The sequence below is a fragment of the Amphiura filiformis genome, unplaced genomic scaffold (assembly GCF_039555335.1).
Source record: "Amphiura filiformis unplaced genomic scaffold, Afil_fr2py scaffold_59, whole genome shotgun sequence".
NCBI classification, from domain to species: domain Eukaryota; kingdom Metazoa; phylum Echinodermata; class Ophiuroidea; order Amphilepidida; family Amphiuridae; genus Amphiura; species Amphiura filiformis.
The window spans coordinates 187,860-204,198 of NW_027305523.1; the positions used below are offsets into that span (position 1 = coordinate 187,860).

Below are 16,339 nucleotides of genomic sequence, written 5' to 3' on the forward strand. Positions count from 1 at the left end.
ACAATCATCCGCCTAACTTACCTCGTGCCCTTGCAAAGGGCACAGTTGCTCTAGTTAAGTTAGGCGGGCAGCCTAACTTATTTCTTTCTTGCCATTTCTTTCTTTCTTCTTTCTTCTCACAATTTGCTACTACTTCCACATCCTTGATCGGATTTCGACCAAACTCAGTCACAAGCAGTATTGGGTGGCTGGCTAGAAAAGTTATGGGTTGTTTAACGTCAGAGGTCATCCAAGGGGTCACAGGGGTCAAAAAAGGTCATTTTATCCGAAAATGCTCCGATTGAGCTGAAATTTAAATGCAATGATCCTTAGGACATTCTAAACATGTTTAAAATATTTTAAAATTTATTTAAGGTCATAAAGGGGTCAAAGGTCAAGTTTTTTCAAAATGCTCCAATTGAGCTGAAATTTAAATGCAATGATCCTTATGACATCCTAAACATGTTTAAAATATTTTAAAATTCATTTGAGGTCATTAAGGGGCAATAAAGAGGTCAAAGGTCAAGTTTTTCAAAATGCTCCAATTGAGCTGAAATTTAAATGCAATGATCCTTATGACATTCTTAAGATGTTAAAAATATTTAAAAATTCATTTAAGGTCATTAAGGGGCAACAAAGGGGTCAAAGGTCAAATTTTGAAAATGCTTCAATTGAGCTGAAATTTAAATGCAATGATCCTTATGACATTCTTTACATGTTTTAAATATTTCAAAATTCATTTAAGGTCATTAAGGGGGTCATACAGAGGTCAAAGGTCGATTGTTCAAATTGTCAGCTTTCCACGATCAAGGTATATTAAAACAGCCATTAATGATACAGACTTATTAAAATTAATCTTATCCAGCACAGTAATTGCTGCTTGATCAGATCGTCACAATCATCCGCCTAACTTACCTCGTGCCCTTGCAAAGGGCACAGTTGCTCTAGTTCTTTCTTTCTTTCTTTCTTCTTCTTCTCACAATTTGCTACTACTTCCACATCCTTGATCGGATTTTGACCAAACTCAGTCACAAGCAGTATTGGGTAGCTGGCTACAAAAGTTATGGGTTGTTTAACGTCAGAGGTCATCTAAGAGGTCACAGGGGTCAAAAAAGGTCATTTTAACCGAAAATGCTCCGATTGAGCTGAAATTTAAATGCAATGATCTTTATGACATTCTAAACATGTTTAAAATATTTTGAAATTTATTTAAGGTCATTAAGGGGCCATAAAGGGGTCAAAGGTCACGTTGTTCAAAATGCTCCAATTGAGCTGAAATTTAAATGCAATGATCCTCATGATATTCTAAACATTCTAAAAACATTTTAAAATTCATTTAAGGTCATTAAGGGGTCATAAAGGGGTCAAAGGTCAAGTGTTCCAAAATGCTCCAATTGAAGGACATCAGTGGTAAGAATCAAACTGGCCATAATATAAATGCTTATATATTATAAAAACATATTACCCAGCTGAAAGTTTGTAAAAATGATCCATTATGATAAAATCAAGGTTTTTCTGAAGAAATTTTGCTCCCATGGACGTCGCCATATTGTTCGTTTTTCTCATGAATATTCATAAAGCTATGACGATGTTGTACCGAGATCTCAGATCGGAGATTATACCGCCTCAGGCGGAAACTAGTGTTGCTATTCGCAGAAAATAAAAAAATTAGTGTACACACGATGTTACAGTACTAATTATTTTTCGATCAAAATATTCAAACAAGAAATAAAACATATATGGAATACACTTTACATGATAAATAATTTAAAAAAACCTAAATCAGATGATAAAAAGCAGATTTAGAAAAAATGTCGATGTGTAGGGAAAAATGTAGTATGCTCGCGATGTTCTGCCGCAGTTCGTTGACATCTTGACTCGGCGGCACGAGTTTACTGTGTGAGCCGCATGAAACGACGAACTTCGTAATGCAACGTAAATGTAACAGCTGATCGTCGCCATGTTTATGTGAAGCTTGCAATGCGTGTACTGTGTAATGAAGTCGAATTCGCTGTAAAATATAGAGTTTAACATCACTTTATATCGGTTTTTTAAATCACCACGTGGACAAGATGCCGCAGTGTCGGATGTTCCACTGCAAAACGAACGCTGGGAAAGGTATCTCAATGTTTAGATTCCCCAGTGACGGTACAGACCCTACTACAAAAAAGAAGATCTACGGTCGAACAGCCGAGAAGTGGCTACAGCTGTGCGGGATCGAATTCAAGAGTTTCAAAGACTACAACTTCGACAACAAATTCATATGTGCTCTCCATTTCAAAGAGGATGACTATGAAAGGGACTTGAAGTCTGAACTTTTGCCGGCCGAATTTGACAAGCGGCCACCGAAGTTGAACCCTGGAGTTGTTCCAAGTGTAAACTTGCCTCCACACAAGCAAGCGAAGACCAAGCCTCGGAAATCGAGTGTAGAGAGAATTGCACGCACTGAAAAGAGGCGGGTGAGTCGCTTATTCATTTAAATTATTTTTGTAACTTAAAACTCAATTAGGGAGTCCAGTAGTTTCCCGATTTCCGAATTTGTATCTGGAAGCACGTAAAACACGCAAGAATTGTCGTATGTTTTAAACATGATTTTTATGTTCAAATGGAAAAATAAATTATGATTTGAAGAGATTAAAGATTAATCTTTCTAACTGTATGATGTTTTTTTTTTTTTAGTCCGTATAATCCTAGATCAATGCGATAAATACGGGGTACCTTCAGAGCAACAGATTAGCAGTAGACGCATTCGCCGCCATCTTGTCACATGAGCTTCCGGATGTGACGGAGTTTTTGGATCACATCTCATTAACCCCTGACCTAGTCCAAAATCTGAGATTATTATGGGATAGACAAAAGAATTCCCCATCCGGCAATAATAAACAAATGCCCGTTGATAAAGCATGAACGGTAGTCAAAAGCAATTTCTGAGGCACCAAAATCAAGGTAATTTTTCCCGATTTTTCTTGTCAAAAGCCTTATAATTCGGTTATAAAAAGTCCATGAAACCTATATGAAACTGGTATTAGATTAAATTATAGACTTTCAAGAAGCAGTTGGCCAAGTTGCAGAGCAATCGGAGGTTGCGGTAAAATGCGAACCATGATTTTGTGCGGGAGGTACTGTGGTAACATGCTGAAGTCACGGGGAGTGTAGCGGTGTGTTAGCGGTGCATGCCATGTGCCTTGTCGGGTTGACGCCGGGTGGTAGATGTAGCGCATTTATCGGGTCTTGAGGGCAAGGATAAAAATGAAGAAGGCACACTTAATACAAGTGATATTATTTTTGTTACTTCTTTTAATCATTTCTATGATACTTAAAGAATCTGTGTAATATTTTTAAATTTTTTTTTTTTCACTTCCTTTGTATTTTTTTTTTCAATTCTGAAGTTGAGTAGTGCTGTGTCAGATGAGCTTCATAAACTAAAGACAAGAACATTTTGCATGAGGGCTTCGGAGAAATATGAGAAAAAACCACTTCAATGAATTGATATTATTTATGTTACTACTTTTTAAATCAACTCCAGTATTTAAAGAATCTCTGTTCTTCTTGTTATAAAAATGTTTGCTTTTATTTCCGCATAGGCCCGTTTGGGGTGACTTGAGAAAAAAATAAAACACACACAACTGCACTTCATACTATGTAATCATATGTTGTTACTTTTTTATTCAATAATTGTCAATATGATATTACAATACTATTAGTTACTAGTTGTCTTTTTTAACTCCCTTTCCAAATTTTATTAGATTTCAAATTAATTTTGAGACAGTAATCGACATAATAGGGACTTTGTTGCACACATTCCAGTTGGTCGCGGCGACAGACACAAAACCTGTACGCACACAACTTTAATTGACCATAACTTCACTATACTTCAAACTACTGAGCTGATTTAAAGACTGTTGGTTTTCTCTTTAAATTCTCTTTCCAGTGATACCAAACTTGATAAGGTTCGCTTAAAAAAGGCAAAAAGTGCCGGACTCCCTAACTCAATAATTTCGACTATCGACTATGATGCATGATATAAATGTTTCCGATCCAGAATAATTGGAAAAAAAACCTGTTTGTGCCAAGCCCAAGCCAAGCGGTAACTAAAAACCACAGTTCAGGCAGGGTCAGAAATTCAGAGAGAATCCATTCTCATCAACAAAGTTGCAAGAATCTAAAATGGGTTCTCATAAAAATTTCAGTTTTTCATGCAAAATTAGATGGCGAGAACAGGGGTCGAAATATAAAATAAAACTTACATGCCCAACTCAATTTATTGCTGATTTTCACAAAATTTTACATGCACAGGCAAAATTCTACATGCACAGAGTCCAAGTTACATGCATCTGTGCATATATGCATGTGGTATTTTGAACACTGGGCGAGAATCCATGGATTCTTGCTGGATTCCACTGGGAGAATCTCGCACTTGGTCGCGAATTTCTGATCCTGCGGTTTGTGCCAAGCGGTGAAACCCACGGTTCAGGCAGGGTCAGATATTCGGTGAGAATCCATTCTCGTCAGCAAAGTTGCAAGAATCTAAAATTGTTTCTCGTAAAATTTCAGTTTATCGTGCAAAATTATATGGCGAGAATCCACAGATTCTTGCAGAATTCCACTGGGAGAATCTGGATGGATTCTTGCACTTGATCACAAATTTCTGATCCTGCGGTTTGTCGCACCTGTACATGTGTGTTTTCCATACCCTGATAAATTATGCACGTAATTTATGGATATCCTGTTGAAAACCGACAAGCAAATATGGTACCGGTACCGATTATTGACAATTTGTCCATGCTTGTTGACAATCAGCTTTTCAGGAAAATTGCTTTTTTTTGTCGACAATATCGACAACAGCCCTACTTACATGTACTTGCAGAGAAGAAGGCACTTACTTTTGACACTCGCTTTGAATTTGCACACAATAGGGCCTAAAAAAAAAACGTGATTGGCGTAACCCGGCCGACCCTAAAAATAGGCCTGACGCCCTGCCCCTGACCCTCGACTTTTTTTTTTTTTGCAAAAAATATAAAAATTAAAATAAATATAAAAAAAAAGTTCCAAAGCCTTTCATATGCACTTTGTTTACATTTTGAGAGCATGGACAGTGTTAACACAGAAATGGAGTTTCTGATTTGCTGATTCAATTGTCCGACAATCGTAACAAAAATCTGATAATCTGATTGGCCGATTACATTATTCTGGTTTTTACACAATTAATATTGTAATGTACTTTAGTCAATAAAGATACTCTGCAAAAATCAAGACTTTCTAAAGGTGCTGTAGTTTTGGCAAAATCCGAGACAATCCATATCCAAACCCAATAGGGTTACCCCCCTTTAATGATTTCATATTTATAAATGCATTGAATTTGAATGCATTTCTTTTTTTAGGTCATCCATGAATGATCCTAGCATTTAGGTCTAGGTCCTTGGACACTACAAAACCAAAAAAAAATAAATAAATAAAATAAATTCTTTGCATTTCGCGCGACAGGGCGGGCAGGGTATTTCCTGCCCGGCTAATGTAATCGCAGGCGGGTACTCATGAGCCCGTCTGAAAATCCCAGGCTTACCAAGGACCCCTTAAATTGTATACATGTACGGAAGGACGAGAAACATGTTTTATTTTTGACTCGGCCTTATATATTTGTTCAAATATCAGATCGGTTATCGGTTGATACTAGGAATAGGAACCTCGATCAAATGACAAAAGTCATTTCGGTTCAGCTCTAACTCCTGTCTTCTGCATAATCTCATCTCAACCGTAATTGTAATTTTAACCCAGTTTCATTGGCATATCTTTAATGTTTGTGTACATGTATCAATTTTTTTAATTTAAGGTTATTCAAGATGCCACAGTTACTCCTGCATGTAAAAAAAGCAAGCCAGACAACAATACATCTGCAAAGCAAATACCAGCAACACTTAGTAGGCACTTCCCAAGAAGGACCAGTCCATAGCAAAACACTACAGCCATCTGCAATAGAGCAGCAGGTGAGTTTTTTTTTTCAACTTCAGTTATGTTAGGGCTGCTAAGAACACACTACCGTACTGACTCGAGTATAGTCCCACCCCATTATTGGGTGAACATTTTTCAAAATTGGTGGGTGGAACTATATTCAATTTAAATTTTTTTTTTTCAAGTTATTTATTTGTTCGGCTTTGGAGTGTCCCTGGACCTAGACCTAAATGCTAGGATCATTCATGGTTGATTAAAAAAAAAATTGTAGGCCTATGTGTTTTGAATAAATTTATACTCATGTCATACTCTATTAATGATTTCAAAATGCATACAAATTCAATGCATTTTGAAATCATTAATAGAGTATGACACGAGTACAAATTTATTCAAAACACATAGGCCTACAATTTTTTTTTTTTAGTTTCTGAAATTTTTCGAAAATTTAGGGGTGGGACTTTAATCGAAGGTGGGACTATACTCGCATCAGTACGGTATTTTGGAGGCCAAAACGCACCCGATTTTCCAAACAAACATAAAAATCTGTGATTTCCATTAAAATCTAAAATAAAAAAATAATAAATTTGCGATTTTTATTATTTTTTTTGTTTTTGTTTTGCGGATTTGGATTATGGGTGTAATTTTGTTGTATTTACCACGGAAATATCATTTTCCACTGGGCAGCGCCATAGCATTCTAAGTATAGTCGTAAATCCCTCCTTTCTACAGGAGTACCATCAGGAAATTGAACCTGATTTTTAAGTTTTTTCATTGACAATTCACTTTCAATAAACGCCCCCTTTTGGAAAAAATGCAACGCCTCCGGGCGTTTATTACAAACAATACGGTATGTGAAGTGATATTTGCTATAATTTGAGGGTTTAAAAAAAACACGTAAAATTTACTAATTCCATTGAAGAATTTTGAAAAGGGTTTGATTAGCTAATAATATTGTTAACAACCTCAAATTATGATTAATTACTATACATGTACCTGTATGTACAAGTGTATTACATGTGTTTCATATTTTATTGTATGAAAGTACCAGTACCTCTCACTCAATTGTACGTGCAAAGGTGGTGGTTATAATGCATCGGAACCTACATGTTCAATGTAGCACTGTATGATGCTGAAGAGGTACTTTTTTCTGCACACATGTTTGGAAAAATTGTTTCATGCTTCGGTTTACCACACACCATTTTAAATGGATAGATTTGTATAAGTTTGTCATAACATGTTTTCACATTTACTTTTCAGGTGGCCACACTGTCTACATCTACAAAATCCCCTTCGCCTGAAGTAAGAGATTTGTCATCAGTGAATGGCCAAGTATGCAGCCCAAACCTCAGGTTTCTTGAGGTATGATATTTATATTAAATATTTATTTCCTTTCAAAAATGTGTTGAGTCTAATTACACAGTCTGACTGAAAAAATTAAGTGACTTTTGACTTCAGTACTGACTTATTTGTACCACAGATATCGTGCTTCCAGAAAATGTGTTCTCACACTTAGATAACATAAATGATGTGCAAGAATAATAAGGATAGTGTTATGTTGTTCAAAGATCTTTTCCAGCAAGAGTCATATCCTCTATAGCTGATCAGCCACTAATTGTAGTTTTGCACTGTTTTGCTTGTCACCCCAATGCAGCTCAATCACAAGCATGACTTTCACAGGCGAAAAAATGTACACTCACAGACAGCACCTTCTCTGACGTCAACAGAAACGCAGACCAACTGGGATGATCCACTTCTCACAAAAGGTAACAAACTACAAACATAACTGTATAATAAAATGTATAATGTATACAGATATCATAGTTTTAGTCGCCCAAGTGCTTTGAACGTGTGGGGTTTGTATCGCAGATATATACCAAATTTCTTTTTATTGTATTTAAAATGAGTATTTTGTGATCCTGGCATCCTCTTTTTATTACATTTTTCAGTAGATATCCCTAAAAAACGGCTTATTCCCAAAATTTCAGTTGATTTGGATTTTGTGTTTGCGAGTTATGCATGAATATGTGTATTACACTGTTCCATTGTAATTTTGTTCTGGTGTACTGGAATGAAAAATACAAATAATTTGCTTTGCTAATTGCTATACAAATTAATCTGCAAGAATTTTTTTGCACATACAGTAAAACATGTAGCCAGAGATTTTCCAAAAATTGCAACTTTTTTGTGAAAAGGAGGGGGTGGCTGTGGATCACAAAATGCCACTGTATGATTGTAAAAGTTGTTAAATTTTAAGAGAATTTTATTAACATGTTTTGAGTTGAAAACAGCTTCCTGATTTAACTTGCTAATGATCATAAAAGTTGCTTGAAAAAAAAAATAAAAAGATATTGAGATCAGCAATAGAACATTACACAGTCCATTCGGCTTCCTCAAGGCAGTGACATCATCAGTTTGTCACAGTTACTTCTTGCATATGTACAGATGTACCACCTATGTTGCAGTTCATTGAATCATTGCACACAATTTAAAATGGTGTCCACTGGAGCAGGCACTGAGGTCACTGCCTTGAGGAAGCCAAATGTACTATATTAATGTCGTGTTACTAAAATTATGTTGTTATGTTATTTTCATTTTAATTTTCTTTGCAGACAAGTGTGAAGAACAAATACCAGCATCAACACCCCCTACCCAGTCTGCGTCTCTACCCACCCAGTCTGCATCACTTACCATACAGCCACCAGAACCAGCAGCAACTCCTCCACTCTTGTTTGCACTTGTAAAACAACAGCAGGAACAGCCTTCAGCCACTTCATCGCCAATCATGTTGGACCACACATATTATATACCCAACGAGACACCTGTACAAGCCCCACCAAAGCAGGTCATCGATGAAACAACAGCCGTAGATGACGAAGACCATGATGAAGAAGATGATGCAAGTGACCCAGACTACCATCCGTCTAGTGATGAATCTTCATCATCTGATGAGGAAGATGACTCCCGAACCAACAGTCAGAGACATTAGTTAATGAGAAAAAAAATACTTGGTGTTTGACAGTGCACTTCGTGGATTGATTTCCCAAGTTCGATGCAAGACCTGTGACAAGGTCTTGCTCATTGGGGATAAAGAAAACACCGACTTGGGGAAAACTAAGGGTACAATGCTGACTGTAAAGCTTGAATGTATAAATGGCCATCCATGGTGGTCGTGGCAAAGCCAGCCAATTCTTGGTGTTGGCAATGAGGCTGTGCCGGCAGGTAACCTGCTAACCTCAGCAGGCATCTTGTTCAGCGGAACAAAATTCACTACAATGGAATATTTCGCTAACTTTATTAATCTTGAATTTATTTCAGAGAGTACCTATACAGATCATGAGAATGACTACCTCTTCCCAGTCGTCCATGAGACATGGCACTTTGAGCGAGATACTTTGTGGAGAACCTGGAAGGACCTAATTCTTAAACTCAGTGGGGATGGAAGGTGCGATAGTCCAGGCTTCTCTGCAAAGTACTGCACATATGTCATGATGGACATGGACACTGGGAAGGTGGTAGATATCCAAACTATATCAGTGAATGAGGTAAGTAGCTCAAATGCTATGGAGAAAGAAGGCTGTAGACGCTCTCTAGAAAAGTTAAAAGAACATGGCATGGAAGTAGGTATTCTATGTACAGACCGCCACGGAGGTATCGCTGCCATGCTTCGTGATGAATACCCAGCAATTGATCACCAGTTCGACTTGTGGCATTTGGCCAAGTCAACCACAAAGAAACTAAATGCGAAGGCCAAAAAAAGAGAGTGCCAAGAACTTGGTGCATGGATGCCCTCCGTCCGGAATCATCTGTGGTGGGCAGCAGCAACTTGCGGTGGTGACAAGGTCGAACTGCTGGAGAAATGGCGCTCAGTTGTGTACCACACTACAAATCAGCATGAGTGGGGAGGCACTCAGGTATATAACATGTGCCCATACACCCCTCTCAGAGGCTGATCGACTTGCAAAGAAGTGGATCGAGTCTGGGTCACCAGCACATGAGGCCCTCTCTGATGTGGTTAATGACAAGAGTATTCTTAAGGGTATTAATCAGGTCAACCTGTTTTGCCACACTGGCAAAACAGAATGTTTCAACAGCAGCTTGACTAAGTTTGCTCCAAAACGTGTGCACTTCCCGTGCGAGGGAATGGTAGTGAGAACAAAGCTAGCTGCTATTGATAACAATCATAACACAGGTAGGGCTCAAGCTCGTGTGAAGCGCAAAACTAAACACTCAGGCCCAGTTGGCTCCCTCCGGTACAAGGTAGTGCACCCCAAGGCCAAAAAGAAATGGATAGCAAAGCCAATCTTTGAGAAGAAGAGCTACGGATATGTGTATGACATGTTAGCTGGCGTGCTGGTGAAGAAGTTGCTAAACAAGAAGGGGACGAGCACAGACATATTTGACCCTCCTGCAGATGCAATGAAGGAAAACATAGCTTCTGTGGCCAACCCTGGTAAGGAAGCTGTCGTTGAAGCTCACATATCTCGATTCTAATCTTCTTGAGGCTAGCTGCCCACTACCAAATATTTTGGGAGTTTAGTTTTGTGCTTCAGGTTAGCTTGTTCTCTGCCTGGTTTTGATGCGTTGTCTTAGTTAGTACCTAAGATGTTTTGCATTAATCGCTTTGGTAACAACACTGTAGACCGGGAAATTTTGTGGTGCAAATTTTTCTTTAATTTTGCAGTTCTGAGCAGAAGTTCCAAAGACCTCCACATGCGCTATTCCAGTAGGCATGCATGTCAAACTATCCTGTTACCACCAATCACCCGGGTTGCAGTGTTGCATGTGTTACAAAACGTTACACACACCCGTAATGCTGGAGTGCATCAACTGGCTAAACCTGTATGTAATATCAGCTTACAATCCCTAATTGCCCCACATTTCCCAGGAAAGGGAATGTGAGAGTACTTGATTAATGCATAAAACCTTGTGGATCAAAAACTTCTGCATTTGTATTTTTGTTTCCGAAATAAAGTGCTCGGAAAATTCCTGCTGTTTAATGTTTGCAATTAAACAGTTGAACCCAGTTAAAACTTTGATTTGCAGCCCGTTTTGAGGCTTCATTTGTGTACCGCTACCTGCAGAGTCGCTTCAGCGCACTGGCTTCCATGGTTCAGCGGTAGTAGGAAGTTCAATGATCTTCCTGGTTTATTTTTATATTCAAATGTGCATTCTGTGAGTTGAATATATGCAATTGCGGACCGTTCAATATGGAGGTTATGTTGTTTTAAATGGAGAAAATTGGGAAATCAATGAGAGAATATGAACATTTTGAGCGAATGCAAACTGAGAACACAGATTATTTGGTTGAATTTTTTCTTTGCCCCATAGTAAATATTGAGCGGTGCCTTAGCAGGGTTCGATTTTGAACAGCAATTTTTAGCGAAAATATAAATTTCGTGATGTTCTAATTTTGGCATCTTTACATTTAAAAAAATTGCTATATAAGCTGAAATTTGTGTAGCAGGTTCTCCAAAATGGGGAGCATTTTGCTCCGCTACACCATTTAAATCGAACACTGTACCTTAGGCCCTTCAGAAAATGTGTATGTCTCAAAAAGCTACCATGCATGTTTGTTTTATGATGTGCATTTGTGTCAGGAAAATTGCCCAATTAACTTCATTGGTGTTTTTTTCCTCAAAATACAAAAATACTGGTAAAAGCAAAAATATTTCATTGTAATTATCATGTAAGAGTGTAAATATTGAAAGATAAGAGTATCTGAAACTTTTTTGAGTGAGCTTTGAGTTGGGGTGTGATTAAAAATGAGGAAAAACTGGGATTTAAAATATTTCTCAAGCTTTGATGAGGTATGCTATGCTTTTTTTGGGGGGTGACTTGTAGAACAGGGTTTCTTTTTTCATCCCTTTATAAAGGATATTATATTTAGGAGTTGCTATCATCAGTTTATTGACAATTGTCAATCATGTATTTAGAGCACTGCACTTGTGTATAAAAGCATGCTCTGAATTATGAAAGCAATGAATAAGCGCATCAAACAGTGATGTAGTCATTCATATGTGACAAAATCAAGGGAAATGAGTCAAATAATATTAATTTTGAGATATTGGCAAAGAAAGTGTTAAAATTCTTTTGTTTTGCACAAAGCTCTTAATGCCTGCATTAGACCGATACATGTATAACAAATTTGTTTTCGACCAGGGTCGACATCGACATGCGACTCATTCCCCTTGATCAAGTTTGTTGTTCAGACTCTTACGTTGTTTGTAAAAAATGCTTTCACCTTGTGTATACATGTACATTCAATTGTATATGCTATTTCTACTATATATTTTGTAAGTGCACAGAGTATAGAGTTAATTTTTTGATGTTATTTCTATCATATATTTTTGTGTATAAATGTGTCTGTAATATTTTACAGGATATGCTATGAGCAGGGTGTTAAAGCTAACCACCCATCCACTTATCATTTTGCTCCTGGGACAGGCAAAAGTAATGGCTGTGACAGTGCTAAATTCTACAAATAATGCTTGGATGAGGTCTGTGAACTCAAAACAAGACTAAATGAAGGCTATAGCTTTTTGAATCCACAGAAGCACTGGTGTAACTAGGGTTGGTATCGCCATTCCAATAAAGTCATTTTGGGTGGGTGCTTATATTTCACATTGTTTACATAATTTCGTACTTAAAAAATGTCTCAAAATATTCATCCATCATCATATAGAGTCATATTCTTGAATTATGACTTCTGTCGAACCTTCTCTGACCTACAAACACAACAAATTTGGCTGATTGCAAGTTGGGACATGTGTAATTTCATATTTATAGGATCGTACATTGTGGCTTTAATAAAGTAGAACCCAGACTCATTATAATGATATAACAGACACTTCCACTTCAGTGTTATTTCTTCAAACATTTTAATACCAATCAAGTGTAGTTATTGATGCAATAAAAAGCTGTAGTGTATGTATGTAACTTGTCTTGTGATTATCATGATCAATAAAGGATGCCAAAATGCCATATGTTTGTGTGAACTTGTGTGTTACAGAGTCTTCCGTCAAGATTTTTATGCATAAACTTTCAAAATGGGAATGGATGCACCTCAATAGAGAAATGGTTGATATATTTGATATGAAAATTTGAGACATTGGCAATGAGCAGAATTGTCCAATTTAAATATTTCTGGAAAAATACCTGATTTTTTTTGTTTGATTATATTTTAAATGTTACCTGGGATGTTACATAATACAAATACTGCATTCAGTTGAATCCAATTTTGTTACCATTACAGGGGTCGACATCGTAAAATGTTCTCAGAATCTTCTCAAGAGTTGAAGAGTCCAAACTTGGGAATGTGTTGGATAGGCTCACTCTTTCCCAAAAAAATTTAGTTTTCTACAATTTTTTGACCAAAACTCATTTTTGACTTGCTCATTTTTGACCAGAAATCACATTTTCAATTAACCACAATCACATTATTGACATTAAAAAATCACATTTTTAACTAAAAATCACATTTTTGACCCAAAATCACATTTTGACCAAAAAAATCACATTTTTAACCAAGAAAAGCTTCTGAAAACAAAATGATAAAATTGGATGGTTTTTCACCCAATACAAAATTGGGTCTCGCTATGAGTTTAAAAATGTTGGACTCTACTTCATCTCGTCCCAATATTCTAAAACTCGGCCAATAAATTTGTGTATTGGGTTCAAACCACTCAATTTTATATCAAAGATTATCAAATTGTTCCTTTTTAGAAACCCATTTCATGTTTATAGAAAAGTTTTCCATCTTAAATATATATCTTTACCTAGGTAATGGGGTTAGAGGTCAATCCCCTGATGAACTGATGACCTCAACATATTTTGATAACAAAACATCCTAGATGATGCAAACGTTTATAAATATAAATGGTTTTGCAAGAGAAAACAATTTGAGACATTTTTGTTAAGATTGGAGCATGTTTACGATGTTCACTCGAATTGAGGTCAAAATTTGACCTTTGACCTTTTTACTCAAGAACAGGTATAAAATTCTGACAACTAGACAGAAAATGCAGAATGCCGTCTTGATGCATGCATGGAGCAAAAATTGGGGGTAATTGTGTTTGCTTGAAATGCACCAGAAACTAAAAGTGGGATACTAGACACATGTACTTTCATGGCGGGGGTGGTTACAAGGAAAATAAAAAAGTGGGGTTACATTTAAATGGTTTTCATTAAAGTCTTGAGTAGCTTCTGATGGAAAAGTCTCATCAAAGTGGCAGTGGCAGCACTAGGAATTTTTTTTAATGAGGGCTACCGTAAAGGTGGTATTTCACTGTAGTACCACCTTAAAGGTAGCCAGTACACTCCGTGATAAATTTGTGACTATATTTGCATTTTTCTAAAAAATAGTAATATAATGGTAACAAAAGTATATGTTCTAGGTACTGCTAGAATGTACCTCATTTCGTAACATATAATGAACCACTTGTTTTGAATCACTGAAATTTCAGTGAAGTAATTGGATTCCTTGCCCCTATAATATACATAACTTTTGTTACCAGTGTGTAGTTATTTTTGAGAAAACTACAAACTTAGTCATAACATTTATCAAGGAGTGTAGTACCACCTTAAAGGGGTATTTCATGATGATATCCACAACCAAGGCTCATTTCCTAAATTTCATAATTACACATATTAGTGCCCCATAGGCCATCCAAATTGGATGATATCACCGTAAAACAACCGAAATGCAAAAAATATGCAGGTGTTTTTTTTTTTCAGAACAAGTTGGGGAAATGAGACAGTCGATCAAGGAATATAATCAATATTGACCCAATATTTATAAAGGGAAAGGATAAAAACAATAAGTCCTATCACACAGACTCACAATAACGACATGAACCAATATTTCAAGAACAAATGTATATTTATTTACTCAAAAGCAACACAAATACTCATTATTTCTATACACTCTAAACAACACACAAATTTCAAGGTGGCATGATAATTCTTTAAAACTTATGCATAATTTATGATAAGGATCCCTAACAAGCATTCATGCAAAAAGAACATGAACCGAATCCATTCCAATATCCACCCAGGGCGCTTAACAAAATCATTTTGGGTGGGCGGTTATTTTTTACATTGTTTAGGCCAACATGATGTAAAAAAGGCCTAAAATATTCAGCTATTATTATCATTAATGTGTCATGTTTCAGATCACGATTCTCATTTGCATGGGCTGTTTTAATTAACTAAAATCAGTTTGCTTTGTCAGGTCACTGGGTGGGTGCTTATACGGGCATGGGCGGTTGATGGAACGAATATGGTAAATGTTATTTGCAAATGTAACTTAGTCCTTTATGGAATTACAGAAATTTATACAGCATGATAATGGGAGTCTAGTGTTTTCATTGATAATCATGTAAAAATTGATAACCTATTTTTCCATTAACATTCCTTTCATTTGCTATTAAAGTAGAGTGGCAAGTTTTCCGTGTCACAGGAAAAACAGAAATTCACGGAAAACACATTTTTTTCTTGAGAAAAATCAAAATGAAGAACAAATAATGAAATGTGAGGTTAGAATAATGAAAATGAAGTCCATCTTCAAAGATATCAGGCTTAAAACAACTAAAAAGACGATGCAAGTACCTTCTTTTTACCCCAAATGTAAACACGGAATTGAAATTACATAACGGAAAATCACATAATTCAGTATTTAAAACCATGCACGGAAAATCGCGAATTCGTGTTTTAAATCACAGAAAACTTGCCACTCTATATTAAAAGCGATTGGTGAGGCTGTCAATCTTATCTTGTTACTCACCTTAAATAGATTAAAAGCATATGTGATGCGATCAAGCAAAATCAGTCAGAACTCAGAAATATTGATATTGAAACAAAGGTAATAGGCCTATTTCCTTTTGTTTCCTGTTGTTTTGGACACTCTTTAATTGCTCACATCTTTGGAACTGGTTGCTCAATTTCAATGGGGTTTTCTGCACAATGCAGCTTTGTAAATGCTTTTTACAAGAAAATCAAATATTAATACTTCTGTGTTCCGACGGATTTTGCTTGATCGCATCACATATTAACATTACAACCAGTAGAAAGCCTATACCGGTACCCATAACGTAATGTTGACAAAATTTAACATTAGAAAAAAAAAAAAAAACTTTTCTACGGGCCCGACCTAAAATTATGTAATCAGCTTTTTGGGGCGAAAATTTATTAATTTTGCCTGAACATTTTAGAAAGCAAGTCTTCAGATTTTGTCAGACTTTGGTGACATTTCAGGGTTATTATAGCTTCCAGGAAAAAATTGCCAGACCGATTCCATCTGAAAGGTTTGTGCACCAGTAAAACAGGTTTTTTCCTCTCCAGAAGATAATGTACCAGATTTGACCAAGATGGAGACAAAACTCAGCTAAAATTAAGGTAACATTTCTGGTGTTAT

The 16,339-nt window shown here is 36.5% G+C and overlaps 2 protein-coding genes across 2 annotated transcripts in view; both read left to right on the forward strand.

Moving 5' to 3' along the window:
- The window catches only part of LOC140144503 (ubiquitin carboxyl-terminal hydrolase 43-like), a 120,938-nt gene that overhangs the window by 47,514 nt on the left and 57,085 nt on the right, over nt 1-16,339 (forward strand).
- LOC140144504 (uncharacterized) lies at nt 1,621-9,052 on the forward strand. Its single transcript, XM_072166315.1, has 5 exons — nt 1,621-2,438; nt 5,810-5,963; nt 7,186-7,287; nt 7,580-7,691; nt 8,538-9,052. The coding sequence occupies exons 2-5, from the start codon at nt 5,820-5,822 to the stop codon at nt 8,912-8,914; spliced, it is 735 nt and encodes a 244-aa protein (XP_072022416.1). The 5' UTR covers nt 1,621-2,438; nt 5,810-5,819; the 3' UTR covers nt 8,915-9,052.